Source organism: Nipponia nippon, unplaced genomic scaffold (genome assembly GCF_047370975.1).
Source record: "Nipponia nippon isolate SJK-2023a ecotype South Korea unplaced genomic scaffold, ASM4737097v1 scaffold_5, whole genome shotgun sequence".
Lineage (NCBI taxonomy): Eukaryota > Metazoa > Chordata > Aves > Pelecaniformes > Threskiornithidae > Nipponia > Nipponia nippon.
This window is the reverse complement of record NW_028262369.1, coordinates 57,323,084-57,346,398: the sequence shown is the minus strand read 5'-3', so window position 1 is coordinate 57,346,398 and position 23,315 is coordinate 57,323,084. Positions and strand designations below refer to the sequence as shown.

General features: G+C 65.2%; 4 protein-coding genes across 4 annotated transcripts; all 4 read right to left on the bottom strand.

The window, feature by feature from the left end:
* Positions 1 to 14: 14 nt before the first annotated feature.
* LOC148052229 (maestro heat-like repeat-containing protein family member 7) lies at positions 15 to 5,751 on the bottom strand. Its single transcript, XM_087731074.1, has 14 exons — positions 5,622 to 5,751; positions 5,358 to 5,507; positions 5,017 to 5,171; positions 4,516 to 4,663; positions 4,062 to 4,249; positions 3,835 to 3,972; positions 3,256 to 3,370; positions 2,661 to 2,798; positions 2,233 to 2,409; positions 1,946 to 2,101; positions 1,529 to 1,630; positions 1,015 to 1,117; positions 657 to 716; positions 15 to 344 (listed from the first exon to the last, which is right to left on the bottom strand). The coding sequence occupies exons 2-14, from the start codon at positions 5,442 to 5,444 to the stop codon at positions 145 to 147; spliced, it is 1,767 nt and encodes a 588-aa protein (XP_087587200.1). The 5' UTR covers positions 5,445 to 5,507; positions 5,622 to 5,751; the 3' UTR covers positions 15 to 144.
* Positions 5,752 to 5,869: 118 nt separating this feature from the next.
* On the bottom strand, positions 5,870 to 11,605 carry LOC148052228 (maestro heat-like repeat-containing protein family member 7). The gene is made up of 14 exons (XM_087731075.1): positions 11,476 to 11,605; positions 11,212 to 11,361; positions 10,872 to 11,026; positions 10,371 to 10,518; positions 9,917 to 10,104; positions 9,690 to 9,827; positions 9,111 to 9,225; positions 8,516 to 8,653; positions 8,088 to 8,264; positions 7,801 to 7,956; positions 7,384 to 7,485; positions 6,870 to 6,972; positions 6,512 to 6,571; positions 5,870 to 6,199 (listed from the first exon to the last, which is right to left on the bottom strand). The coding sequence occupies exons 2-14, from the start codon at positions 11,296 to 11,298 to the stop codon at positions 6,000 to 6,002; spliced, it is 1,767 nt and encodes a 588-aa protein (XP_087587201.1). The 5' UTR covers positions 11,299 to 11,361; positions 11,476 to 11,605; the 3' UTR covers positions 5,870 to 5,999.
* Positions 11,606 to 11,701: 96 nt separating this feature from the next.
* LOC148052227 (maestro heat-like repeat-containing protein family member 7) lies at positions 11,702 to 17,151 on the bottom strand. The gene is made up of 13 exons (XM_087731482.1): positions 17,065 to 17,151; positions 16,725 to 16,879; positions 16,224 to 16,371; positions 15,770 to 15,957; positions 15,543 to 15,680; positions 14,964 to 15,078; positions 14,369 to 14,506; positions 13,942 to 14,118; positions 13,655 to 13,810; positions 13,238 to 13,339; positions 12,724 to 12,826; positions 12,366 to 12,425; positions 11,702 to 12,053 (listed from the first exon to the last, which is right to left on the bottom strand). Exons 1-13 carry the CDS (start codon positions 17,149 to 17,151, stop codon positions 11,854 to 11,856), a joined length of 1,767 nt encoding a protein of 588 aa, XP_087587608.1. The 3' UTR covers positions 11,702 to 11,853.
* LOC148052226 (maestro heat-like repeat-containing protein family member 7) lies at positions 17,040 to 23,311 on the bottom strand. Its single transcript, XM_087731076.1, has 14 exons — positions 23,182 to 23,311; positions 22,918 to 23,067; positions 22,578 to 22,732; positions 22,077 to 22,224; positions 21,623 to 21,810; positions 21,396 to 21,533; positions 20,817 to 20,931; positions 20,222 to 20,359; positions 19,795 to 19,971; positions 19,508 to 19,663; positions 19,091 to 19,192; positions 18,577 to 18,679; positions 18,219 to 18,278; positions 17,040 to 17,906 (listed from the first exon to the last, which is right to left on the bottom strand). The coding sequence occupies exons 2-14, from the start codon at positions 23,002 to 23,004 to the stop codon at positions 17,707 to 17,709; spliced, it is 1,767 nt and encodes a 588-aa protein (XP_087587202.1). The 5' UTR covers positions 23,005 to 23,067; positions 23,182 to 23,311; the 3' UTR covers positions 17,040 to 17,706.
* Positions 23,312 to 23,315: the final 4 nt, after the last annotated feature.

Genomic DNA, 23,315 nt, shown 5'->3' with positions numbered 1-23,315 from the left:
GTGGATGGAGCATGGCTGGAGCCCGGCCGTGGGGCACAGCCCCAGGGCTCTTAGAGAAGAGCTGTCCTGTGGGCAGGGAGAGGCCAGGAGCCACCCAGCCTTCCCCGCAGGCTCAGGTGGCTCCAGCACACGGAGCTCCCGGGATCAGCTCTGTGCAGAGCTCCAGCAGCACAGCCAGCCATTGCCCCGGAGAGAAGGCCGCCTCCTCCACGCCCTGCGGAGCTGGTCTTGCAGCAGCCTGAATCTGGAGGAAGGCATTCTCTCTGCAGCTCTGAGCAGGAATACGGTTTGAGCTGCCAGGTTTGAGACGGAGAGGCTGATATCATTTGTCATGCCTTGAAGGGCTGGAACAGAGAGGAACAGAGCCAAGGTCAGAACCTGGATCTGCGGGGACCCCAGAAACCCCTCCTGCCAGGACCGCCCCACACAGCTCTTCCCATGGCCAGGAGGGAGCAGGGGCCAACGGGATCAGCTGGAAGGTGCTGGCCACGAATACCCCACGTGCCCCTGAAATCTCTGCTCGGCTCTGCCCACGCTGCCCCTCGTGCGTGCAGGGAGCACAGCCCTCCCCAGCCGGGGCAGGGATTGCAGCTCCCTGCTCAGGGTCTTTCTTCCTCCCCGCCAGTCCCTGCTGACACCCCGCTGCCCTCACTCACCCTTGTAGATGATCTGGAGCTTCTCCTCCCGCTGACCCCTCATGTGCCGCCCAGCGAGCCCTAGGCACACACAGCCCATCACAAATCCTGCTAGCCTCAGCAGCACAGCTTCCCCACATCAGCCCAGCTACACGCTTTCCTCCCCTTGGCAGGGCTCAGGCTGGGGCGTTCCCCGAGCGTGACGCCCAAGGGCAGGGGGTGGGAGAGGGTGGCAGGGAGCCCCGTGGGCGCCCTGGCCCTGCATCGGGCAGTCGGGGCTCCACAGCCACTGGGCCGATTCCTGCTGCCGGTGCCACAGCCGGGGCTGGGGCCAAGCTGCAGTGGGGCAGGGACGGACCGCCGGGGGCTTGTGGCTCACCAATGAACCTGACGGCCGCCTCTCGGATGGACTCCTGTGGGCTGTCCAGGTACAGCAGGCACTGCTGCAGGTACTCGTCTGCTCTGCTGCTGTACTCTGTCAGCTGGAGAGAGCACAAGGGGACGGAGGGAAGGGTTGGTGCAGACTCTTCCCCCTGCACCCAGGACTGGCCTCCCCTGCCAGGACACCCACGACGCCCAGCCAGCAGCCGGCTGGTGCTGGGGTTTGGAGGGAGCAGAGGGCTGGCTGCTCCCCGGGGAGCTGCGGTGCCACCCTGGCGCCAAAGCCCAGCTGGGCTGGGGCTCCGTTGGCACCCCCAGGCTCAGGGAGGGAGAGGAGCCTGGAGAAGAGCCCGTGGGGCCACATGCCCGAGGGAAGGGAGCGTGTGTGGGGTGCAGGCTGGCAGCGATGGGCTGCAGCAGCGGGGAGGGGCACAGCTGCCAGCCCCACACGCTGGGCATTGGGGGCAGGGGGCTTGTCTGGGCTGGGCCTGGTGCTTCGGGGTCGTCCTCACCAGGCACTCGCCAACCGCCCATGTCTGCTCCCTCTCCAGCAGCTGCCTGAGCTTCCTCTTGTTCAGGAACTCGGTAGCTCGAAGCAGGGTTTCCCGAGAGGCCTGCAGAGCAGCAGAGACTGGGGGATGGCACCGCTGCCCAGGGCACGGGACCTACATCCCCTGCACATGGGCAAGGCTCAGGGCCTTTCCTGGCCACTGGTGGGAAGATGCGGCAGCTGGGGACTGCGTCTGTCGGTGGGTTCGGTGCCTGGGCAGAGGAGTGGGTCAACCCCCATCTCGGGCACCTGGTGCTGCCAGGGCAGCAGGACAGAGGTCCCCCAGGGCTGCTGCTCTGTAGCCAAGGCCATGAGGAGGCTGGGCAGGAAGCAGCGGAGCCACCTCCCGCGGGGACACCAGCAGGTCAGAAATCCTCACCTCTGCCACATGCTGGTTCTCATCATGCAAGTGGCAGAGCAGTGGGAGGAGGCTCTGGTGCACACGCGTCTTCAGTGGCTCTTTTCCCGCTTCCTCTACAGACTCCATCACACCTTGGAAGAGGTACATGGAGAGCAGCTGCACATAGTCGACATCCTGGTGGAAAGGAAGAGCAAGACCTCAGCACCGGCTGCTCCAGGCCCACCTGGCCACGGGTCTGAAAATCCACAGGGCACAAAGTTCCCTGGCAGCACCCAGCGCCCGTGGTGAGGGGCACAAAGCCTTACGTTGTCAAAGTGCGGCCGGAGCCTCTCAGCCAGCTGCAGAGCGATGGGGCTGGCAATTGGGATGTCTCCGTCCAGGAGCACCTTGCTGACCACATAGAGGGTCATCTCGACCACCTCCCCGTCCGCATCCTGCAGCAGCTCTATGAGACTTGGCAGCAGGAACTGCATTCTTTTGGCCTGTGTGGAACACAATGCTGTGTTGGGAAGCCATAAAAGGCTTGCACTGCCAAAACAGCTCCGGCAGTTTGACCCCACGCTGCTGCCTCGGGGCCCAGAAGCCAAAGGCCTGCCCCAAAGGACTCGGGCAGGTGAACGGGGAGGCAGGAGAGCTGGGAGCAGCTGCCATAGCTCCCAAAGCCCAGCCAAGTCCAAGCTACTGTGTTACCCAGCACCCCTTACCCAGCCCCAGCTGGCTGCCCCCTTCTCACCATGAAGTGTCTCTTGCAGAGCGCGATGAGGCCTCTGAGCACCAGGCGACGCATCACTCTGCACTCACTCTGCAGGTACCTTGGGACGAGCTTCAGGATGCCGTTAGCCCATCCCCTTATGTCAGGGCAGGCCAGGAGCTGAAACACACAGAGCAGTGACAGGGGTGCCTGGCCGGCAGGACGCTAGCAACCGCGCAGGGCTGGGTCCAGCCAGCAGCACAGGGCGTGGGCACCGTCCCAGGCAGCCGAGTCCAAAGGCAGCAGCGGCTGCAGAGAGCCCCTGGGCTCCCTGCCCCACGCTGCGGGGCACATGGCGCAGGTCGCTCGCCCGCTCCGCAGTGCCTCCCAGCTCTCAGCAGCCTCTGACTCCTCGGCCTTCGAGGAGCCATGATGGAAGAGCGAGAGCTGGCGCTAGGGTGGCACGAAACACAGGTGGGGACAAGCGTCACCCCAGCAGCGAGCGGCCAAGGGCACGCAGCGGAGCCCACCCTCTGCCCCAGCTCCGCCGACTGGGGCTCCCCCCCGCCGCTGCGGCTACCAGAGGGCAGAGTGGTGGGAGGCAGCTCAGCGAGGCAGCGCTCGCCATCACGCTCACCTCGACAAGGAACGCCATGGCCGGGACCTCCCAGCGCGGCTCCTTCCTGCTGAGCAGCTCGACCAGGTAGTGTGCAATCCAGTAACGCAATGTCCTCGAGATGCCGCGTATCTCTCTGGCAGGGGGAAGAAGGCACCATCGACCCTGAGCAAGGCGGGCAAACCTCTCTCGGCACTGGCTCACACAGGCCTTGTCTTTCCCCACCACCCCTCACCAGCAGGCTCCTTTTGGGGAGGAGACTGGAAACACACCCTTCCTGCCCCGAAGCCTTCCCTTTCCTGCCCACAGGGGACTCATGTCCCCCAGGCTCTGTCGCTGGCCCTCAGTGCATCCTGCCCTGCCCCAGCCAGCTGCCCTGGGTGGGGCTGCCTGCAGACAGACGCCCCGCTCTGTGCCGTCAGCCCAGGCCCCACGGGAGGGGCCGCTGGTGCTTTGGGAGGTGGCTGCTCCTGCGCACCCACCTCTCCCAGGCTTTTCCAGTCTGCTGAGCCATCATCCTTCGGTGACAAGTCCCTCTCACCCACGACCCCGTCTGCAGTACAGAAATGGCGGGGGGAGCGGGGAGAAGGGGGCTCTCACCTGGCCAGCAGACCCATTGCGCAGTGGTGGACCTCAGCGTTGAGGAGTGTGTCCCAGCCACGCTTACGTTCGACGTCAAACACCACCTCCTCATACTCAAGACGGCAGAGCAGTGCCTTCACAGTCAGCACTGCAAATCTGTGTGCAGAGCAAAGCCCAGGTCACGCTGGGAGCCCCGGCCCCAGCTCCGGGGCCATGGGACGGATGGGAAGACTGGGATGGAGCACCTGTTGGGGTTGGTGGGAAGGCAGCCTTCCTGCCGGCATCGCCTCCAGAAGGTATCGACCTCCTCTGGCATCTGCTCTGTGCTGGAGAAAACTTGGAAGAGTAGAGCCAGGAAGAGGCGTGGGAAATGCGCCTTCAGCCTCTGTGGGCACCTGGGCGCCCGGAGCATCTCCCACAGCACCCTGGTTGCCTGCAGAAAACAAAACACCCGGAGACAGCACTCAGTGCCGAGATGGCCCCGTGGCAGGGCCTGAGCGTGGGAGGGCGAGGCTCAGGCGCTGCCCTGGGCCACAGGAGATGCAGGGGGAGCACCCGGCCTGGCTGCCCCTGAACCTGCCCCTAAGCGGGGTTTCCAGCCCACTGCGTGAGGCAGGGAGATGCAGTGGCGGGGGAGGATGGAGAGCCGCCCAGAGAGGCGACCCTGGGGATGAGCAAAGGCCTGGTCCAGAAACTCACGGCCAGGGCAAAGACGTCCTTTTTGTCCCCATCGGAGGTGAACGTGCTGTGCAGCGGCCAGTCCCCCAGCACGCAGAGCAGCTCCAGCAGCACCTTCTCTGCAGTCCTGCTCGTGGAGACCATCGCCCTCCACATGGTCGCAGCAGCTCTGCAGGCCCAGAGCTCTGTGTCAGTGGGGGTCTCGGCCACAGTGCTGTGGCCTGGGCAACCCCGGGGGCCCGGGCTGGCCACCGGCCCTGCCTCTGCCCACTGCCCCTCACCGGCAGCACCCAGCAGGCCTGCCCCTGCAGGCAGCAGGCGGCCGAGCATCGGTGCCTTGAGCGGCAGGAAGGGAGCATGGCAGTGGGCTCAGGGACTGACACGCCAGGGCTGGGAAATGGAGGGGCCGGAGGGGCCTGAAAATCTCTGTCTGGCTGGCAGCCCACATGGGACGGGCTCTACAGGCTGGTGGGCTCTACAGGCTGGTGAGCCCTGAGCCCTCAAGGCAGGTGGGCCGCGTACCTGTCGCATGATGGGGCACAGTGCAGGAGGGTCACCACCACATCATGGGGGTGCGTGTGGGTCAGCTCCAGAAGAGTGTTGTCCAGCCTGTGCTTGGCAGACACATCCGCGTTGGACGTGAGCCACTGGTAGATGCACCTCACGATGCTTGGCACCTGGAGGAGACACGGATGAGAGTTGTAGTGCTGCCAGAGCGAGCCATTTCCCCAGCTTCCCCCGAGAAGTGCTTCCCTTCCCACCACACTGTGCTGGCCTACGAGGCTGTCGGGGGCCCAGCGGACCCGGCTTCAGGGGGCACACGATCCCCAGGGGGGCTCGAGCCCCGGCCACAGGCTACTTACATGCTTCAAATTGGAGGCATCGTTTTCCACCAGCACATCCAGCATGGCAGCACAAGCCTCCGCATCATAGGAGCCAGAGTCTGCCATGCCCTCGACGGCCGCGATGGTGGTGTCTTCACGCACGGCGGGCTTGAGGGATTCCCAAAACACCTGCAGGAGAAGGAAGGGCAGGGAAGAGAGGGATGTCACATCGAGTGCCCCGACGGCAGCGCTTGGCTGAGCAGCGACAGCAGGCCCAGCCCAGGCGGGGATGGCTGCGGGTACCTGTGCAATGCTGTGGAAGAGGGCACGGGAGTCTTTCTGCTCCTGCTCCTCTTCTGGCAGGTCCCAGTCTGGATCGGGCAAAGACCAAGCGCAGGCAGAGCTGAGGGGCTGCGGCAGAGGCTGGAGAACACAGCCGAGCCCCGCGCTCCCCAGACAGGGCCAGCCCCGGGACAGGGGCTGGTGGGGACACTGCCTCCTGTCTCTCTGGCCGCAGGTTGGGGCTGGGGGTGCCCAGTGGATGGAGCATGGCTGGAGCCCGGCCGTGGGGCACAGCCCCAGGGCTCTTAGAGAAGAGCTGTCCTGTGGGCAGGGAGAGGCCAGGAGCCACCCAGCCTTCCCCGCAGGCTCAGGTGGCTCCAGCACACGGAGCTCCCGGGATCAGCTCTGTGCAGAGCTCCAGCAGCACAGCCAGCCATTGCCCCGGAGAGAAGGCCGCCTCCTCCACGCCCTGCGGAGCTGGTCTTGCAGCAGCCTGAATCTGGAGGAAGGCATTCTCTCTGCAGCTCTGAGCAGGAATACGGTTTGAGCTGCCAGGTTTGAGACGGAGAGGCTGATATCATTTGTCATGCCTTGAAGGGCTGGAACAGAGAGGAACAGAGCCAAGGTCAGAACCTGGATCTGCGGGGACCCCAGAAACCCCTCCTGCCAGGACCGCCCCACACAGCTCTTCCCATGGCCAGGAGGGAGCAGGGGCCAACGGGATCAGCTGGAAGGTGCTGGCCACGAATACCCCACGTGCCCCTGAAATCTCTGCTCGGCTCTGCCCACGCTGCCCCTCGTGCGTGCAGGGAGCACAGCCCTCCCCAGCCGGGGCAGGGATTGCAGCTCCCTGCTCAGGGTCTTTCTTCCTCCCCGCCAGTCCCTGCTGACACCCCGCTGCCCTCACTCACCCTTGTAGATGATCTGGAGCTTCTCCTCCCGCTGACCCCTCATGTGCCGCCCAGCGAGCCCTAGGCACACACAGCCCATCACAAATCCTGCTAGCCTCAGCAGCACAGCTTCCCCACATCAGCCCAGCTACACGCTTTCCTCCCCTTGGCAGGGCTCAGGCTGGGGCGTTCCCCGAGCGTGACGCCCAAGGGCAGGGGGTGGGAGAGGGTGGCAGGGAGCCCCGTGGGCGCCCTGGCCCTGCATCGGGCAGTCGGGGCTCCACAGCCACTGGGCCGATTCCTGCTGCCGGTGCCACAGCCGGGGCTGGGGCCAAGCTGCAGTGGGGCAGGGACGGACCGCCGGGGGCTTGTGGCTCACCAATGAACCTGACGGCCGCCTCTCGGATGGACTCCTGTGGGCTGTCCAGGTACAGCAGGCACTGCTGCAGGTACTCGTCTGCTCTGCTGCTGTACTCTGTCAGCTGGAGAGAGCACAAGGGGACGGAGGGAAGGGTTGGTGCAGACTCTTCCCCCTGCACCCAGGACTGGCCTCCCCTGCCAGGACACCCACGACGCCCAGCCAGCAGCCGGCTGGTGCTGGGGTTTGGAGGGAGCAGAGGGCTGGCTGCTCCCCGGGGAGCTGCGGTGCCACCCTGGCGCCAAAGCCCAGCTGGGCTGGGGCTCCGTTGGCACCCCCAGGCTCAGGGAGGGAGAGGAGCCTGGAGAAGAGCCCGTGGGGCCACATGCCCGAGGGAAGGGAGCGTGTGTGGGGTGCAGGCTGGCAGCGATGGGCTGCAGCAGCGGGGAGGGGCACAGCTGCCAGCCCCACACGCTGGGCATTGGGGGCAGGGGGCTTGTCTGGGCTGGGCCTGGTGCTTCGGGGTCGTCCTCACCAGGCACTCGCCAACCGCCCATGTCTGCTCCCTCTCCAGCAGCTGCCTGAGCTTCCTCTTGTTCAGGAACTCGGTAGCTCGAAGCAGGGTTTCCCGAGAGGCCTGCAGAGCAGCAGAGACTGGGGGATGGCACCGCTGCCCAGGGCACGGGACCTACATCCCCTGCACATGGGCAAGGCTCAGGGCCTTTCCTGGCCACTGGTGGGAAGATGCGGCAGCTGGGGACTGCGTCTGTCGGTGGGTTCGGTGCCTGGGCAGAGGAGTGGGTCAACCCCCATCTCGGGCACCTGGTGCTGCCAGGGCAGCAGGACAGAGGTCCCCCAGGGCTGCTGCTCTGTAGCCAAGGCCATGAGGAGGCTGGGCAGGAAGCAGCGGAGCCACCTCCCGCGGGGACACCAGCAGGTCAGAAATCCTCACCTCTGCCACATGCTGGTTCTCATCATGCAAGTGGCAGAGCAGTGGGAGGAGGCTCTGGTGCACACGCGTCTTCAGTGGCTCTTTTCCCGCTTCCTCTACAGACTCCATCACACCTTGGAAGAGGTACATGGAGAGCAGCTGCACATAGTCGACATCCTGGTGGAAAGGAAGAGCAAGACCTCAGCACCGGCTGCTCCAGGCCCACCTGGCCACGGGTCTGAAAATCCACAGGGCACAAAGTTCCCTGGCAGCACCCAGCGCCCGTGGTGAGGGGCACAAAGCCTTACGTTGTCAAAGTGCGGCCGGAGCCTCTCAGCCAGCTGCAGAGCGATGGGGCTGGCAATTGGGATGTCTCCGTCCAGGAGCACCTTGCTGACCACATAGAGGGTCATCTCGACCACCTCCCCGTCCGCATCCTGCAGCAGCTCTATGAGACTTGGCAGCAGGAACTGCATTCTTTTGGCCTGTGTGGAACACAATGCTGTGTTGGGAAGCCATAAAAGGCTTGCACTGCCAAAACAGCTCCGGCAGTTTGACCCCACGCTGCTGCCTCGGGGCCCAGAAGCCAAAGGCCTGCCCCAAAGGACTCGGGCAGGTGAACGGGGAGGCAGGAGAGCTGGGAGCAGCTGCCATAGCTCCCAAAGCCCAGCCAAGTCCAAGCTACTGTGTTACCCAGCACCCCTTACCCAGCCCCAGCTGGCTGCCCCCTTCTCACCATGAAGTGTCTCTTGCAGAGCGCGATGAGGCCTCTGAGCACCAGGCGACGCATCACTCTGCACTCACTCTGCAGGTACCTTGGGACGAGCTTCAGGATGCCGTTAGCCCATCCCCTTATGTCAGGGCAGGCCAGGAGCTGAAACACACAGAGCAGTGACAGGGGTGCCTGGCCGGCAGGACGCTAGCAACCGCGCAGGGCTGGGTCCAGCCAGCAGCACAGGGCGTGGGCACCGTCCCAGGCAGCCGAGTCCAAAGGCAGCAGCGGCTGCAGAGAGCCCCTGGGCTCCCTGCCCCACGCTGCGGGGCACATGGCGCAGGTCGCTCGCCCGCTCCGCAGTGCCTCCCAGCTCTCAGCAGCCTCTGACTCCTCGGCCTTCGAGGAGCCATGATGGAAGAGCGAGAGCTGGCGCTAGGGTGGCACGAAACACAGGTGGGGACAAGCGTCACCCCAGCAGCGAGCGGCCAAGGGCACGCAGCGGAGCCCACCCTCTGCCCCAGCTCCGCCGACTGGGGCTCCCCCCCGCCGCTGCGGCTACCAGAGGGCAGAGTGGTGGGAGGCAGCTCAGCGAGGCAGCGCTCGCCATCACGCTCACCTCGACAAGGAACGCCATGGCCGGGACCTCCCAGCGCGGCTCCTTCCTGCTGAGCAGCTCGACCAGGTAGTGTGCAATCCAGTAACGCAATGTCCTCGAGATGCCGCGTATCTCTCTGGCAGGGGGAAGAAGGCACCATCGACCCTGAGCAAGGCGGGCAAACCTCTCTCGGCACTGGCTCACACAGGCCTTGTCTTTCCCCACCACCCCTCACCAGCAGGCTCCTTTTGGGGAGGAGACTGGAAACACACCCTTCCTGCCCCGAAGCCTTCCCTTTCCTGCCCACAGGGGACTCATGTCCCCCAGGCTCTGTCGCTGGCCCTCAGTGCATCCTGCCCTGCCCCAGCCAGCTGCCCTGGGTGGGGCTGCCTGCAGACAGACGCCCCGCTCTGTGCCGTCAGCCCAGGCCCCACGGGAGGGGCCGCTGGTGCTTTGGGAGGTGGCTGCTCCTGCGCACCCACCTCTCCCAGGCTTTTCCAGTCTGCTGAGCCATCATCCTTCGGTGACAAGTCCCTCTCACCCACGACCCCGTCTGCAGTACAGAAATGGTGGGGGGAGCGGGGAGAAGGGGGCTCTCACCTGGCCAGCAGACCCATTGCGCAGTGGTGGACCTCAGCGTTGAGGAGTGTGTCCCAGCCACGCTTACGTTCGACGTCAAACACCACCTCCTCATACTCAAGATGGCAGAGCAGTGCCGTCGCGGTCAGCACTGCAAATCTGTGTGCAGAGCAAAGCCCAGGTCACGCTGGGAGCCCCGGCCCCAGCTCCGGGGCCATGGGACGGATGGGAAGACTGGGATGGAGCACCTGTTGGGGTTGGTGGGAAGGCAGCCTTCCTGCCGGCATCGCCTCCAGAAGGTATCGACCTCCTCTGGCATCTGCTCTGTGCTGGAGAAAACTTGGAAGAGTAGAGCCAGGAAGAGGCGTGGGAAATGCGCCTTCAGCCTCTGTGGGCACCTGGGCGCCCGGAGCATCTCCCACAGCACCCTGGTTGCCTGCAGAAAACAAAACACCCGGAGACAGCACTCAGTGCCGAGATGGCCCCGTGGCAGGGCCTGAGCGTGGGAGGGCGAGGCTCAGGCGCTGCCCTGGGCCACGGGAGATGCAGGGGGAGCACCCGGCCTGGCTGCCCCTGAACCTGCCCCTAAGCGGGGTTTCCAGCCCACTGCGTGAGGCAGGGAGATGCAGTGGCGGGGGAGGATGGAGAGCCGCCCAGAGAGGCGACCCTGGGGATGAGCAAAGGCCTGGTCCAGAAACTCACGGCCAGGGCAAAGACGTCCTTTTTGTCCCCATCGGAGGTGAACGTGCTGTGCAGCGGCCAGTCCCCCAGCACGCAGAGCAGCTCCAGCAGCACCTTCTCTGCAGTCCTGCTCGTGGAGACCATCGCCCTCCACATGGTCGCAGCAGCTCTGCAGGCCCAGAGCTCTGTGTCAGTGGGGGTCTCGGCCACAGTGCTGTGGCCTGGGCAACCCCGGGGGCCCGGGCTGGCCACCGGCCCTGCCTCTGCCCACTGCCCCTCACCGGCAGCACCCAGCAGGCCTGCCCCTGCAGGCAGCAGGCGGCCGAGCATCGGTGCCTTGAGCGGCAGGAAGGGAGCATGGCAGTGGGCTCAGGGACTGACACGCCAGGGCTGGGAAATGGAGGGGCCGGAGGGGCCTGAAAATCTCTGTCTGGCTGGCAGCCCACATGGGACGGGCTCTACAGGCTGGTGGGCTCTACAGGCTGGTGAGCCCTGAGCCCTCAAGGCAGGTGGGCCGCGTACCTGTCGCATGATGGGGCACAGTGCAGGAGGGTCACCACCACATCATGGGGGTGCGTGTGGGTCAGCTCCAGAAGAGTGTTGTCCAGCCTGTGCTTGGCAGACACATCCGCGTTGGACGTGAGCCACTGGTAGATGCACCTCACGATGCTTGGCACCTGGAGGAGACACGGATGAGAGTTGTAGTGCTGCCAGAGCGAGCCATTTCCCCAGCTTCCCCCGAGAAGTGCTTCCCTTCCCACCACACTGTGCTGGCCTACGAGGCTGTCGGGGGCCCAGCGGACCCGGCTTCAGGGGGCACACGATCCCCAGGGGGCTCGAGCCCCGGCCACAGGCTACTTACATGCTTCAAATTGGAGGCATCGTTTTCCACCAGCACATCCAGCATGGCAGCACAAGCCTCCGCATCATAGGAGCCAGAGTCTGCCATGCCCTCGACGGCCGCGATGGTGGTGTCTTCACGCACGGCGGGCTTGAGGGATTCCCAAAACACCTGCAGGAGAAGGAAGGGCAGGGAAGAGAGGGATGTCACATCGAGTGCCCCGACGGCAGCGCTTGGCTGAGCAGCGACAGCAGGCCCAGCCCAGGCGGGGATGGCTGCGGGTACCTGTGCAATGCTGTGGAAGAGGGCACGGGAGTCTTTCTGCTCCTGCTCCTCTTCTGGCAGGTCCCAGTCTGGATCGGGCAAAGACCAAGCGCAGGCAGAGCTGAGGGGCTGCGGCAGAGGCTGGAGAACACAGCCGAGCCCCGCGCTCCCCAGACAGGGCCAGCCCCGGGACAGGGGCTGGTGGGGACACTGCCTCCTGTCTCTCTGGCCGCAGGTTGGGGCTGGGGGTGCCCAGTGGATGGAGCATGGCTGGAGCCCGGCCGTGGGGCACAGCCCCAGGGCTCTTAGAGAAGAGCTGTCCTGTGGGCAGGGAGAGGCCAGGAGCCACCCAGCCTTCCCCGCAGGCTCAGGTGCCTCCAGCACACGGAGCTCCCGGGATCAGCTCTGTGCAGAGCTCCAGCAGCACAGCCAGCCATTGCCCCGGAGAGAAGGCCGCCTCCTCCACGCCCTGCGGAGCTGGTCTTGCAGCAGCCTGAATCTGGAGGAAGGCATTCTCTCTGCAGCTCTGAGCAGGAATACGGTTTGAGCTGCCAGGTTTGAGACGGAGAGGCTGATATCATTTGTCATGCCTTGAAGGGCTGGAACAGAGAGGAACAGAGCCAAGGTCAGAACCTGGATCTGCGGGGACCCCAGAAACCCCTCCTGCCAGGACCGCCCCACACAGCTCTTCCCATGGCCAGGAGGGAGCAGGGGCCAACGGGATCAGCTGGAAGGTGCTGGCCACGAATACCCCACGTGCCCCTGAAATCTCTGCTCGGCTCTGCCCACGCTGCCCCTCGTGCGTGCAGGGAGCACAGCCCTCCCCAGCCGGGGCAGGGATTGCAGCTCCCTGCTCAGGGTCTTTCTTCCTCCCCGCCAGTCCCTGCTGACACCCCGCTGCCCTCACTCACCCTTGTAGATGATCTGGAGCTTCTCCTCCCGCTGACCCCTCATGTGCCGCCCAGCGAGCCCTAGGCACACACAGCCCATCACAAATCCTGCTAGCCTCAGCAGCACAGCTTCCCCACATCAGCCCAGCTACACGCTTTCCTCCCCTTGGCAGGGCTCAGGCTGGGGCGTTCCCCGAGCGTGACGCCCAAGGGCAGGGGGTGGGAGAGGGTGGCAGGGAGCCCCGTGGGCGCCCTGGCCCTGCATCGGGCAGTCGGGGCTCCACAGCCACTGGGCCGATTCCTGCTGCCGGTGCCACAGCCGGGGCTGGGGCCAAGCTGCAGTGGGGCAGGGACGGACCGCCGGGGGCTTGTGGCTCACCAATGAACCTGACGGCCGCCTCTCGGATGGACTCCTGTGGGCTGTCCAGGTACAGCAGGCACTGCTGCAGGTACTCGTCTGCTCTGCTGCTGTACTCTGTCAGCTGGAGAGAGCACAAGGGGACGGAGGGAAGGGTTGGTGCAGACTCTTCCCCCTGCACCCAGGACTGGCCTCCCCTGCCAGGACACCCACGACGCCCAGCCAGCAGCCGGCTGGTGCTGGGGTTTGGAGGGAGCAGAGGGCTGGCTGCTCCCCGGGGAGCTGCGGTGCCACCCTGGCGCCAAAGCCCAGCTGGGCTGGGGCTCCGTTGGCACCCCCAGGCTCAGGGAGGGAGAGGAGCCTGGAGAAGAGCCCGTGGGGCCACATGCCCGAGGGAAGGGAGCGTGTGTGGGGTGCAGGCTGGCAGCGATGGGCTGCAGCAGCGGGGAGGGGCACAGCTGCCAGCCCCACACGCTGGGCATTGGGGGCAGGGGGCTTGTCTGGGCTGGGCCTGGTGCTTCGGGGTCGTCCTCACCAGGCACTCGCCAACCGCCCATGTCTGCTCCCTCTCCAGCAGCTGCCTGAGCTTCCTCTTGTTCAGGAACTCGGTAGCTCGAAGCAGGGTTTCCCGAGAGGCCTGCAGAGCAGCAGAGACTGGGGGATGGCACCGCTGCCCAGGGCACAGGACCTACATCCCCTGCACATGGGCAAGGCTCAGGGCCTTTCCTGGCCACTGGTGGGAAGATGCGGCAGCTGGGGACTGCGTCTGTCGGTGGGTTCGGTGCCTGGGCAGAGGAGTGGGTCAACCCCCATCTCGGGCACCTGGTGCTGCCAGGGCAGCAGGACAGAGGTCCCCCAGGGCTGCTGCTCTGTAGCCAAGGCCATGAGGAGGCTGGGCAGGAAGCAGCGGAGCCACCTCCCGCGGGGACACCAGCAGGTCAGAAATCCTCACCTCTGCCACATGCTGGTTCTCATCATGCAAGTGGCAGAGCAGTGGGAGGAGGCTCTGGTGCACACGCGTCTTCAGTGGCTCTTTTCCCGCTTCCTCTACAGACTCCATCACACCTTGGAAGAGGTACATGGAGAGCAGCTGCACATAGTCGACATCCTGGTGGAAAGGAAGAGCAAGACCTCAGCACCGGCTGCTCCAGGCCCACCTGGCCACGGGTCTGAAAATCCACAGGGCACAAAGTTCCCTGGCAGCACCCAGCGCCCGTGGTGAGGGGCACAAAGCCTTACGTTGTCAAAGTGCGGCCGGAGCCTCTCAGCCAGCTGCAGAGCGATGGGGCTGGCAATTGGGATGTCTCCGTCCAGGAGCACCTTGCTGACCACATAGAGGGTCATCTCGACCACCTCCCCGTCCGCATCCTGCAGCAGCTCTATGAGACTTGGCAGCAGGAACTGCATTCTTTTGGCCTGTGTGGAACACAATGCTGTGTTGGGAAGCCATAAAAGGCTGCACTGCCAAAACAGCTCCGGCAGTTTGACCCCACGCTGCTGCCTCGGGGCCCAGAAGCCAAAGGCCTGCCCCAAAGGACTCGGGCAGGTGAACGGGGAGGCAGGAGAGCTGGGAGCAGCTGCCATAGCTCCCAAAGCCCAGCCAAGTCCAAGCTACTGTGTTACCCAGCACCCCTTACCCAGCCCCAGCTGGCTGCCCCCTTCTCACCATGAAGTGTCTCTTGCAGAGCGCGATGAGGCCTCTGAGCACCAGGCGACGCATCACTCTGCACTCACTCTGCAGGTACCTTGGGACGAGCTTCAGGATGCCGTTAGCCCATCCCCTTATGTCAGGGCAGGCCAGGAGCTGAAACACACAGAGCAGTGACAGGGGTGCCTGGCCGGCAGGACGCTAGCAACCGCGCAGGGCTGGGTCCAGCCAGCAGCACAGGGCGTGGGCACCGTCCCAGGCAGCCGAGTCCAAAGGCAGCAGCGGCTGCAGAGAGCCCCTGGGCTCCCTGCCCCACGCTGCGGGGCACATGGCGCAGGTCGCTCGCCCGCTCCGCAGTGCCTCCCAGCTCTCAGCAGCCTCTGACTCCTCGGCCTTCGAGGAGCCATGATGGAAGAGCGAGAGCTGGCGCTAGGGTGGCACGAAACACAGGTGGGGACAAGCGTCACCCCAGCAGCGAGCGGCCAAGGGCACGCAGCGGAGCCCACCCTCTGCCCCAGCTCCGCCGACTGGGGCTCCCCCCCGCCGCTGCGGCTACCAGAGGGCAGAGTGGTGGGAGGCAGCTCAGCGAGGCAGCGCTCGCCATCACGCTCACCTCGACAAGGAACGCCATGGCCGGGACCTCCCAGCGCGGCTCCTTCCTGCTGAGCAGCTCGACCAGGTAGTGTGCAATCCAGTAACGCAATGTCCTCGAGATGCCGCGTATCTCTCTGGCAGGGGGAAGAAGGCACCATCGACCCTGAGCAAGGCGGGCAAACCTCTCTCGGCACTGGCTCACACAGGCCTTGTCTTTCCCCACCACCCCTCACCAGCAGGCTCCTTTTGGGGAGGAGACTGGAAACACACCCTTCCTGCCCCGAAGCCTTCCCTTTCCTGCCCACAGGGGACTCATGTCCCCCAGGCTCTGTCGCTGGCCCTCAGTGCATCCTGCCCTGCCCCAGCCAGCTGCCCTGGGTGGGGCTGCCTGCAGACAGACGCCCCGCTCTGTGCCGTCAGCCCAGGCCCCACGGGAGGGGCCGCTGGTGCTTTGGGAGGTGGCTGCTCCTGCGCACCCACCTCTCCCAGGCTTTTCCAGTCTGCTGAGCCATCATCCTTCGGTGACAAGTCCCTCTCACCCACGACCCCGTCTGCAGTACAGAAATGGCGGGGGGAGCGGGGAGAAGGGGGCTCTCACCTGGCCAGCAGACCCATTGCGCAGTGGTGGACCTCAGCGTTGAGGAGTGTGTCCCAGCCACGCTTACGTTCGACGTCAAACACCACCTCCTCATACTCAAGACGGCAGAGCAGTGCCTTCACAGTCAGCACTGCAAATCTGTGTGCAGAGCAAAGCCCAGGTCACGCTGGGAGCCCCGGCCCCAGCTCCGGGGCCATGGGACGGATGGGAAGACTGGGATGGAGCACCTGTTGGGGTTGGTGGGAAGGCAGCCTTCCTGCCGGCATCGCCTCCAGAAGGTATCGACCTCCTCTGGCATCTGCTCTGTGCTGGAGAAAACTTGGAAGAGTAGAGCCAGGAAGAGGCGTGGGAAATGCGCCTTCAGCCTCTGTGGGCACCTGGGCGCCCGGAGCATCTCCCACAGCACCCTGGTTGCCTGCAGAAAACAAAACACCCGGAGACAGCACTCAGTGCCGAGATGGCCCCGTGGCAGGGCCTGAGCGTGGGAGGGCGAGGCTCAGGCGCTGCCCTGGGCCACAGGAGATGCAGGGGGAGCACCCGGCCTGGCTGCCCCTGAACCTGCCCCTAAGCGGGGTTTCCAGCCCACTGCGTGAGGCAGGGAGATGCAGTGGCGGGGGAGGATGGAGAGCCGCCCAGAGAGGCGACCCTGGGGATGAGCAAAGGCCTGGTCCAGAAACTCACGGCCAGGGCAAAGACGTCCTTTTTGTCCCCATCGGAGGTGAACGTGCTGTGCAGCGGCCAGTCCCCCAGCACGCAGAGCAGCTCCAGCAGCACCTTCTCTGCAGTCCTGCTCGTGGAGACCATCGCCCTCCACATGGTCGCAGCAGCTCTGCAGGCCCAGAGCTCTGTGTCAGTGGGGGTCTCGGCCACAGTGCTGTGGCCTGGGCAACCCCGGGGGCCCGGGCTGGCCACCGGCCCTGCCTCTGCCCACTGCCCCTCACCGGCAGCACCCAGCAGGCCTGCCCCTGCAGGCAGCAGGCGGCCGAGCATCGGTGCCTTGAGCGGCAGGAAGGGAGCATGGCAGTGGGCTCAGGGACTGACACGCCAGGGCTGGGAAATGGAGGGGCCGGAGGGGCCTGAAAATCTCTGTCTGGCTGGCAGCCCACATGGGACGGGCTCTACAGGCTGGTGGGCTCTACAGGCTGGTGAGCCCTGAGCCCTCAAGGCAGGTGGGCCGCGTACCTGTCGCATGATGGGGCACAGTGCAGGAGGGTCACCACCACATCATGGGGGTGCGTGTGGGTCAGCTCCAGAAGAGTGTTGTCCAGCCTGTGCTTGGCAGACACATCCGCGTTGGACGTGAGCCACTGGTAGATGCACCTCACAATGCTTGGCACCTGGAGGAGACACGGATGAGAGTTGTAGTGCTGCCAGAGCGAGCCATTTCCCCAGCTTCCCCCGAGAAGTGCTTCCCTTCCCACCACACTGTGCTGGCCTAAGAGGCTGTCGGGGGCCCAGCGGACCCGGCTTCAGGGGGCACACGATCCCCAGGGGGCTCGAGCCCCGGCCACAGGCTACTTACATGCTTCAAATTGGAGGCATCGTTTTCCACCAGCACATCCAGCATGGCAGCACAAGCCTCCGCATCATAGGAGCCAGAGTCTGCCATGCCCTCGACGGCCGCGATGGTGGTGTCTTCACGCACGGCGGGCTTGAGGGATTCCCAAAACACCTGCAGGAGAAGGAAGGGCAGGGAAGAGAGGGATGTCACATCGAGTGCCCCGACGGCAGCGCTTGGCTGAGCAGCGACAGCAGGCCCAGCCCAGGCGGGGATGGCTGCGGGTACCTGTGCAATGCTGTGGAAGAGGGCACGGGAGTCTTTCTGCTCCTGCTCCTCTTCTGGCAGGTCCCAGTCTGGATCGGGCAAAGACCAAGCGCAGGCAGAGCTGAGGGGCTGCGGCAGAGGCTGGAGAACACAGCCGAGCCCCGCGCTCCCCAGACAGGGCCAGCCCCGGGACAGGGGCTGGTGGGGACACTGCCTCCTGTCTCTCTGGCCGCAGGTTGGGGCTGGGGGTGCCCAGTGGATGGAGCATGGCTGGAGCCCGGCCGTGGGGCACAGCCCCAGGGCTCTTAGAGAAGAGCTGTCCTGTGGGCAGGGAGAGGCCAGGAGCCACCCAGCCTTCCCCGCAGGCTCAGGTGCCTCCAGCACACGGAGCTCCCGGGATCAGCTCTGTGCAGAGCTCCAGCAGCACAGCCAGCCATTGCCCCGGAGAGAAGGCCGCCTCCTCCACGCCCTGCGGAGCTGGTCTTGCAGCAGCCTGAATCTGGAGGAAGGCATTCTCTCTGCAGCTCTGAGCAGGAATACGGTTTGAGCTGCCAGGTTTGAGACGGAGAGGCTGATATCATTTGTCATGCCTTGAAGGGCTGGAACAGAGAGGAACAGAGCCAAGGTCAGAACCTGGATCTGCGGGGACCCCAGAAACCCCTCCTGCCAGGACCGCCCCACACAGCTCTTCCCATGGCCAGGAGGGAGCAGGGGCCAACGGGATCAGCTGGAAGGTGCTGGCCACAAATACCCCACGTGCCCCTGAAATCTCTGCTCGGCTCTGCCCACGCTGCCCCTCGTGCGTGCAGGGAGCACAGCCCTCCCCAGCCGGGGCAGGGATTGCAGCTCCCTGCTCAGGGTCTTTCTTCCTCCCCGCCAGTCCCTGCTGACACCCCGCTGCCCTCACTCACCCTTGTAGATGATCTGGAGCTTCTCCTCCCGCTGACCCCTCATGTGCCGCCCAGCGAGCCCTAGGCACACACAGCCCATCACAAATCCTGCTAGCCTCAGCAGCACAGCTTCCCCACATCAGCCCAGCTACACGCTTTCCTCCCCTTGGCAGGGCTCAGGCTGGGGCGTTCCCCGAGCGTGACGCCCAAGGGCAGGGGGTGGGAGAGGGTGGCAGGGAGCCCCGTGGGCGCCCTGGCCCTGCATCGGGCAGTCGGGGCTCCACAGCCACTGGGCCGATTCCTGCTGCCGGTGCCACAGCCGGGGCTGGGGCCAAGCTGCAGTGGGGCAGGGACGGACCGCCGGGGGCTTGTGGCTCACCAATGAACCTGACGGCCGCCTCTCGGATGGACTCCTGTGGGCTGTCCAGGTACAGCAGGCACTGCTGCAGGTACTCGTCTGCTCTGCTGCTGTACTCTGTCAGCTGGAGAGAGCACAAGGGGACGGAGGGAAGGGTTGGTGCAGACTCTTCCCCCTGCACCCAGGACTGGCCTCCCCTGCCAGGACACCCACGACGCCCAGCCAGCAGCCGGCTGGTGCTGGGGTTTGGAGGGAGCAGAGGGCTGGCTGCTCCCCGGGGAGCTGCGGTGCCACCCTGGCGCCAAAGCCCAGCTGGGCTGGGGCTCCGTTGGCACCCCCAGGCTCAGGGAGGGAGAGGAGCCTGGAGAAGAGCCCGTGGGGCCACATGCCCGAGGGAAGGGAGCGTGTGTGGGGTGCAGGCTGGCAGCGATGGGCTGCAGCAGCGGGGAGGGGCACAGCTGCCAGCCCCACACGCTGGGCATTGGGGGCAGGGGGCTTGTCTGGGCTGGGCCTGGTGCTTCGGGGTCGTCCTCACCAGGCACTCGCCAACCGCCCATGTCTGCTCCCTCTCCAGCAGCTGCCTGAGCTTCCTCTTGTTCAGGAACTCGGTAGCTCGAAGCAGGGTTTCCCGAGAGGCCTGCAGAGCAGCAGAGACTGGGGGATGGCACCGCTGCCCAGGGCACGGGACCTACATCCCCTGCACATGGGCAAGGCTCAGGGCCTTTCCTGGCCACTGGTGGGAAGATGCGGCAGCTGGGGACTGCGTCTGTCGGTGGGTTCGGTGCCTGGGCAGAGGAGTGGGTCAACCCCCATCTCGGGCACCTGGTGCTGCCAGGGCAGCAGGACAGAGGTCCCCCAGGGCTGCTGCTCTGTAGCCAAGGCCATGAGGAGGCTGGGCAGGAAGCAGCGGAGCCACCTCCCGCGGGGACACCAGCAGGTCAGAAATCCTCACCTCTGCCACATGCTGGTTCTCATCATGCAAGTGGCAGAGCAGTGGGAGGAGGCTCTGGTGCACACGCGTCTTCAGTGGCTCTTTTCCCGCTTCCTCTACAGACTCCATCACACCTTGGAAGAGGTACATGGAGAGCAGCTGCACATAGTCGACATCCTGGTGGAAAGGAAGAGCAAGACCTCAGCACCGGCTGCTCCAGGCCCACCTGGCCACGGGTCTGAAAATCCACAGGGCACAAAGTTCCCTGGCAGCACCCAGCGCCCGTGGTGAGGGGCACAAAGCCTTACGTTGTCAAAGTGCGGCCGGAGCCTCTCAGCCAGCTGCAGAGCGATGGGGCTGGCAATTGGGATGTCTCCGTCCAGGAGCACCTTGCTGACCACATAGAGGGTCATCTCGACCACCTCCCCGTCCGCATCCTGCAGCAGCTCTATGAGACTTGGCAGCAGGAACTGCATTCTTTTGGCCTGTGTGGAACACAATGCTGTGTTGGGAAGCCATAAAAGGCTGCACTGCCAAAACAGCTCCGGCAGTTTGACCCCACGCTGCTGCCTCGGGGCCCAGAAGCCAAAGGCCTGCCCCAAAGGACTCGGGCAGGTGAACGGGGAGGCAGGAGAGCTGGGAGCAGCTGCCATAGCTCCCAAAGCCCAGCCAAGTCCAAGCTACTGTGTTACCCAGCACCCCTTACCCAGCCCCAGCTGGCTGCCCCCTTCTCACCATGAAGTGTCTCTTGCAGAGCGCGATGAGGCCTCTGAGCACCAGGCGACGCATCACTCTGCACTCACTCTGCAGGTACCTTGGGACGAGCTTCAGGATGCCGTTAGCCCATCCCCTTATGTCAGGGCAGGCCAGGAGCTGAAACACACAGAGCAGTGACAGGGGTGCCTGGCCGGCAGGACGCTAGCAACCGCGCAGGGCTGGGTCCAGCCAGCAGCACAGGGCGTGGGCACCGTCCCAGGCAGCCGAGTCCAAAGGCAGCAGCGGCTGCAGAGAGCCCCTGGGCTCCCTGCCCCACGCTGCGGGGCACATGGCGCAGGTCGCTCGCCCGCTCCGCAGTGCCTCCCAGCTCTCAGCAGCCTCTGACTCCTCGGCCTTCGAGGAGCCATGATGGAAGAGCGAGAGCTGGCGCTAGGGTGGCACGAAACACAGGTGGGGACAAGCGTCACCCCAGCAGCGAGCGGCCAAGGGCACGCAGCGGAGCCCACCCTCTGCCCCAGCTCCGCCGACTGGGGCTCCCCCCCGCCGCTGCGGCTACCAGAGGGCAGAGTGGTGGGAGGCAGCTCAGCGAGGCAGCGCTCGCCATCACGCTCACCTCGACAAGGAACGCCATGGCCGGGACCTCCCAGCGCGGCTCCTTCCTGCTGAGCAGCTCGACCAGGTAGTGTGCAATCCAGTAACGCAATGTCCGCGAGATGCCGCGTATCTCTCTGGCAGGGGGAAGAAGGCACCATCGACCCTGAGCAAGGCGGGCAAACCTCTCTCGGCACTGGCTCACACAGGCCTTGTCTTTCCCCACCACCCCTCACCAGCAGGCTCCTTTTGGGGAGGAGACTGGAAACACACCCTTCCTGCCCCGAAGCCTTCCCTTTCCTGCCCACAGGGGACTCATGTCCCCCAGGCTCTGTCGCTGGCCCTCAGTGCATCCTGCCCTGCCCCAGCCAGCTGCCCTGGGTGGGGCTGCCTGCAGACAGACGCCCCGCTCTGTGCCGTCAGCCCAGGCCCCACGGGAGGGGCCGCTGGTGCTTTGGGAGGTGGCTGCTCCTGCGCACCCACCTCTCCCAGGCTTTTCCAGTCTGCTGAGCCATCATCCTTCGGTGACAAGTCCCTCTCACCCACGACCCCGTCTGCAGTACAGAAATGGCGGGGGGAACGGGGAGAAGGGGGCTCTCACCTGGCCAGCAGACCCATTGCGCAGTGGTGGACCTCAGCGTTGAGGAGTGTGTCCCAGCCACGCTTACGTTCGACGTCAAACACCACCTCCTCATACTCAAGACGGCAGAGCAGTGCCGTCGCGGTCAGCACTGCAAATCTGTGTGCAGAGCAAAGCCCAGGTCACGCTGGGAGCCCCGGCCCCAGCTCCGGGGCCATGGGACGGATGGGAAGACTGGGATGGAGCACCTGTTGGGGTTGGTGGGAAGGCAGCCTTCCTGCCGGCATCGCCTCCAGAAGGTATCGACCTCCTCTGGCATCTGCTCTGTGCTGGAGAAAACTTGGAAGAGTAGAGCCAGGAAGAGGCGTGGGAAATGCGCCTTCAGCCTCTGTGGGCACCTGGGCGCCCGGAGCATCTCCCACAGCACCCTGGTTGCCTGCAGAAAACAAAACACCCGGAGACAGCACTCAGTGCCGAGATGGCCCCGTGGCAGGGCCTGAGCGTGGGAGGGCGAGGCTCAGGCGCTGCCCTGGGCCACGGGAGATGCAGGGGGAGCACCCGGCCTGGCTGCCCCTGAACCTGCCCCTAAGCGGGGTTTCCAGCCCACTGCGTGAGGCAGGGAGATGCAGTGGCGGGGGAGGATGGAGAGCCGCCCAGAGAGGCGACCCTGGGGATGAGCAAAGGCCTGGTCCAGAAACTCACGGCCAGGGCAAAGACGTCCTTTTTGTCCCCATCGGAGGTGAACGTGCTGTGCAGCGGCCAGTCCCCCAGCACGCAGAGCAGCTCCAGCAGCACCTTCTCTGCAGTCCTGCTCGTGGAGACCATCGCCCTCCACATGGTCGCAGCAGCTCTGCAGGCCCAGAGCTCTGTGTCAGTGGGGGTCTCGGCCACAGTGCTGTGGCCTGGGCAACCCCGGGGGCCCGGGCTGGCCACCGGCCCTGCCTCTGCCCACTGCCCCTCACCGGCAGCACCCAGCAGGCCTGCCCCTGCAGGCAGCAGGCGGCCGAGCATCGGTGCCTTGAGCGGCAGGAAGGGAGCATGGCAGTGGGCTCAGGGACTGACACGCCAGGGCTGGGAAATGGAGGGGCCGGAGGGGCCTGAAAATCTCTGTCTGGCTGGCAGCCCACATGGGACGGGCTCTACAGGCTGGTGGGCTCTACAGGCTGGTGAGCCCTGAGCCCTCAAGGCAGGTGGGCCGCGTACCTGTCGCATGATGGGGCACAGTGCAGGAGGGTCACCACCACATCATGGGGGTGCGTGTGGGTCAGCTCCAGAAGAGTGTTGTCCAGCCTGTGCTTGGCAGACACATCCGCGTTGGACGTGAGCCACTGGTAGATGCACCTCACGATGCTTGGCACCTGGAGGAGACACGGATGAGAGTTGTAGTGCTGCCAGAGCGAGCCATTTCCCCAGCTTCCCCCGAGAAGTGCTTCCCTTCCCACCACACTGTGCTGGCCTAAGAGGCTGTCGGGGGCCCAGCGGACCCGGCTTCAGGGGGCACACGATCCCCAGGGGGCTCGAGCCCCGGCCACAGGCTACTTACATGCTTCAAATTGGAGGCATCGTTTTCCACCAGCACATCCAGCATGGCAGCACAAGCCTCCGCATCATAGGAGCCAGAGTCTGCCATGCCCTCGACGGCCGCGATGGTGGTGTCTTCACGCACGGCGGGCTTGAGGGATTCCCAAAACACCTGCAGGAGAAGGAAGGGCAGGGAAGAGAGGGATGTCACATCGAGTGCCCCGACGGCAGCGCTTGGCTGAGCAGCGACAGCAGGCCCAGCCCAGGCGGGGATGGCTGCGGGTACCTGTGCAATGCTGTGGAAGAGGGCACGGGAGTCTTTCTGCTCCTGCTCCTCTTCTGGCAGGTCCCAGTCTGGATCGGGCAAAGACCAAGCGCAGGCAGAGCTGAGGGGCTGCGGCAGAGGCTGGAGAACACAGC

Bases quoted from the DNA above. Each gene is read 5' to 3' on its own strand.
- LOC148052229 (XM_087731074.1), bottom strand. From the start codon at position 5,444: ATGGCAGACTCTGGCTCCTATGATGCGGAGGCTTGTGCTGCCATGCTG. The intron at 3,371-3,834 runs GTGAGAGCCCCC...TCCCCCTGCCAG, and splicing joins GCAATGGGTCTGCTGGCCAG to AGAGATACGCGGCATCTCGA. The intron at 1,631-1,945 runs GTGAGGATTTCT...GCTGCTCTGCAG, and splicing joins AGAACCAGCATGTGGCAGAG to GCCTCTCGGGAAACCCTGCT.
- LOC148052227 (XM_087731482.1), bottom strand. From the start codon at position 17,151: ATGGCAGACTCTGGCTCCTATGATGCGGAGGCTTGTGCTGCCATGCTG. The intron at 15,681-15,769 runs GTGCTCCATCCC...CTCTGCACACAG, and splicing joins CTTCCCACCAACCCCAACAG to ATTTGCAGTGCTGACTGTGA. The intron at 14,507-14,963 runs GTGAGCGTGATG...TGTGTGTTTCAG, and splicing joins CCATGGCGTTCCTTGTCGAG to CTCCTGGCCTGCCCTGACAT.
- LOC148052226 (XM_087731076.1), bottom strand. From the start codon at position 23,004: ATGGCAGACTCTGGCTCCTATGATGCGGAGGCTTGTGCTGCCATGCTG. The intron at 21,534-21,622 runs GTGCTCCATCCC...CTCTGCACACAG, and splicing joins CTTCCCACCAACCCCAACAG to ATTTGCAGTGCTGACCGCGA. The intron at 19,193-19,507 runs GTGAGGATTTCT...GCTGCTCTGCAG, and splicing joins AGAACCAGCATGTGGCAGAG to GCCTCTCGGGAAACCCTGCT.
- LOC148052228 (XM_087731075.1), bottom strand. From the start codon at position 11,298: ATGGCAGACTCTGGCTCCTATGATGCGGAGGCTTGTGCTGCCATGCTG. The intron at 11,027-11,211 runs GTAAGTAGCCTG...TGTCTCCTCCAG, and splicing joins ATGCCTCCAATTTGAAGCAT to GTGCCAAGCATCGTGAGGTG. The intron at 7,957-8,087 runs GTAAGGCTTTGT...CCTTTCCACCAG, and splicing joins TCCGGCCGCACTTTGACAAC to GATGTCGACTATGTGCAGCT.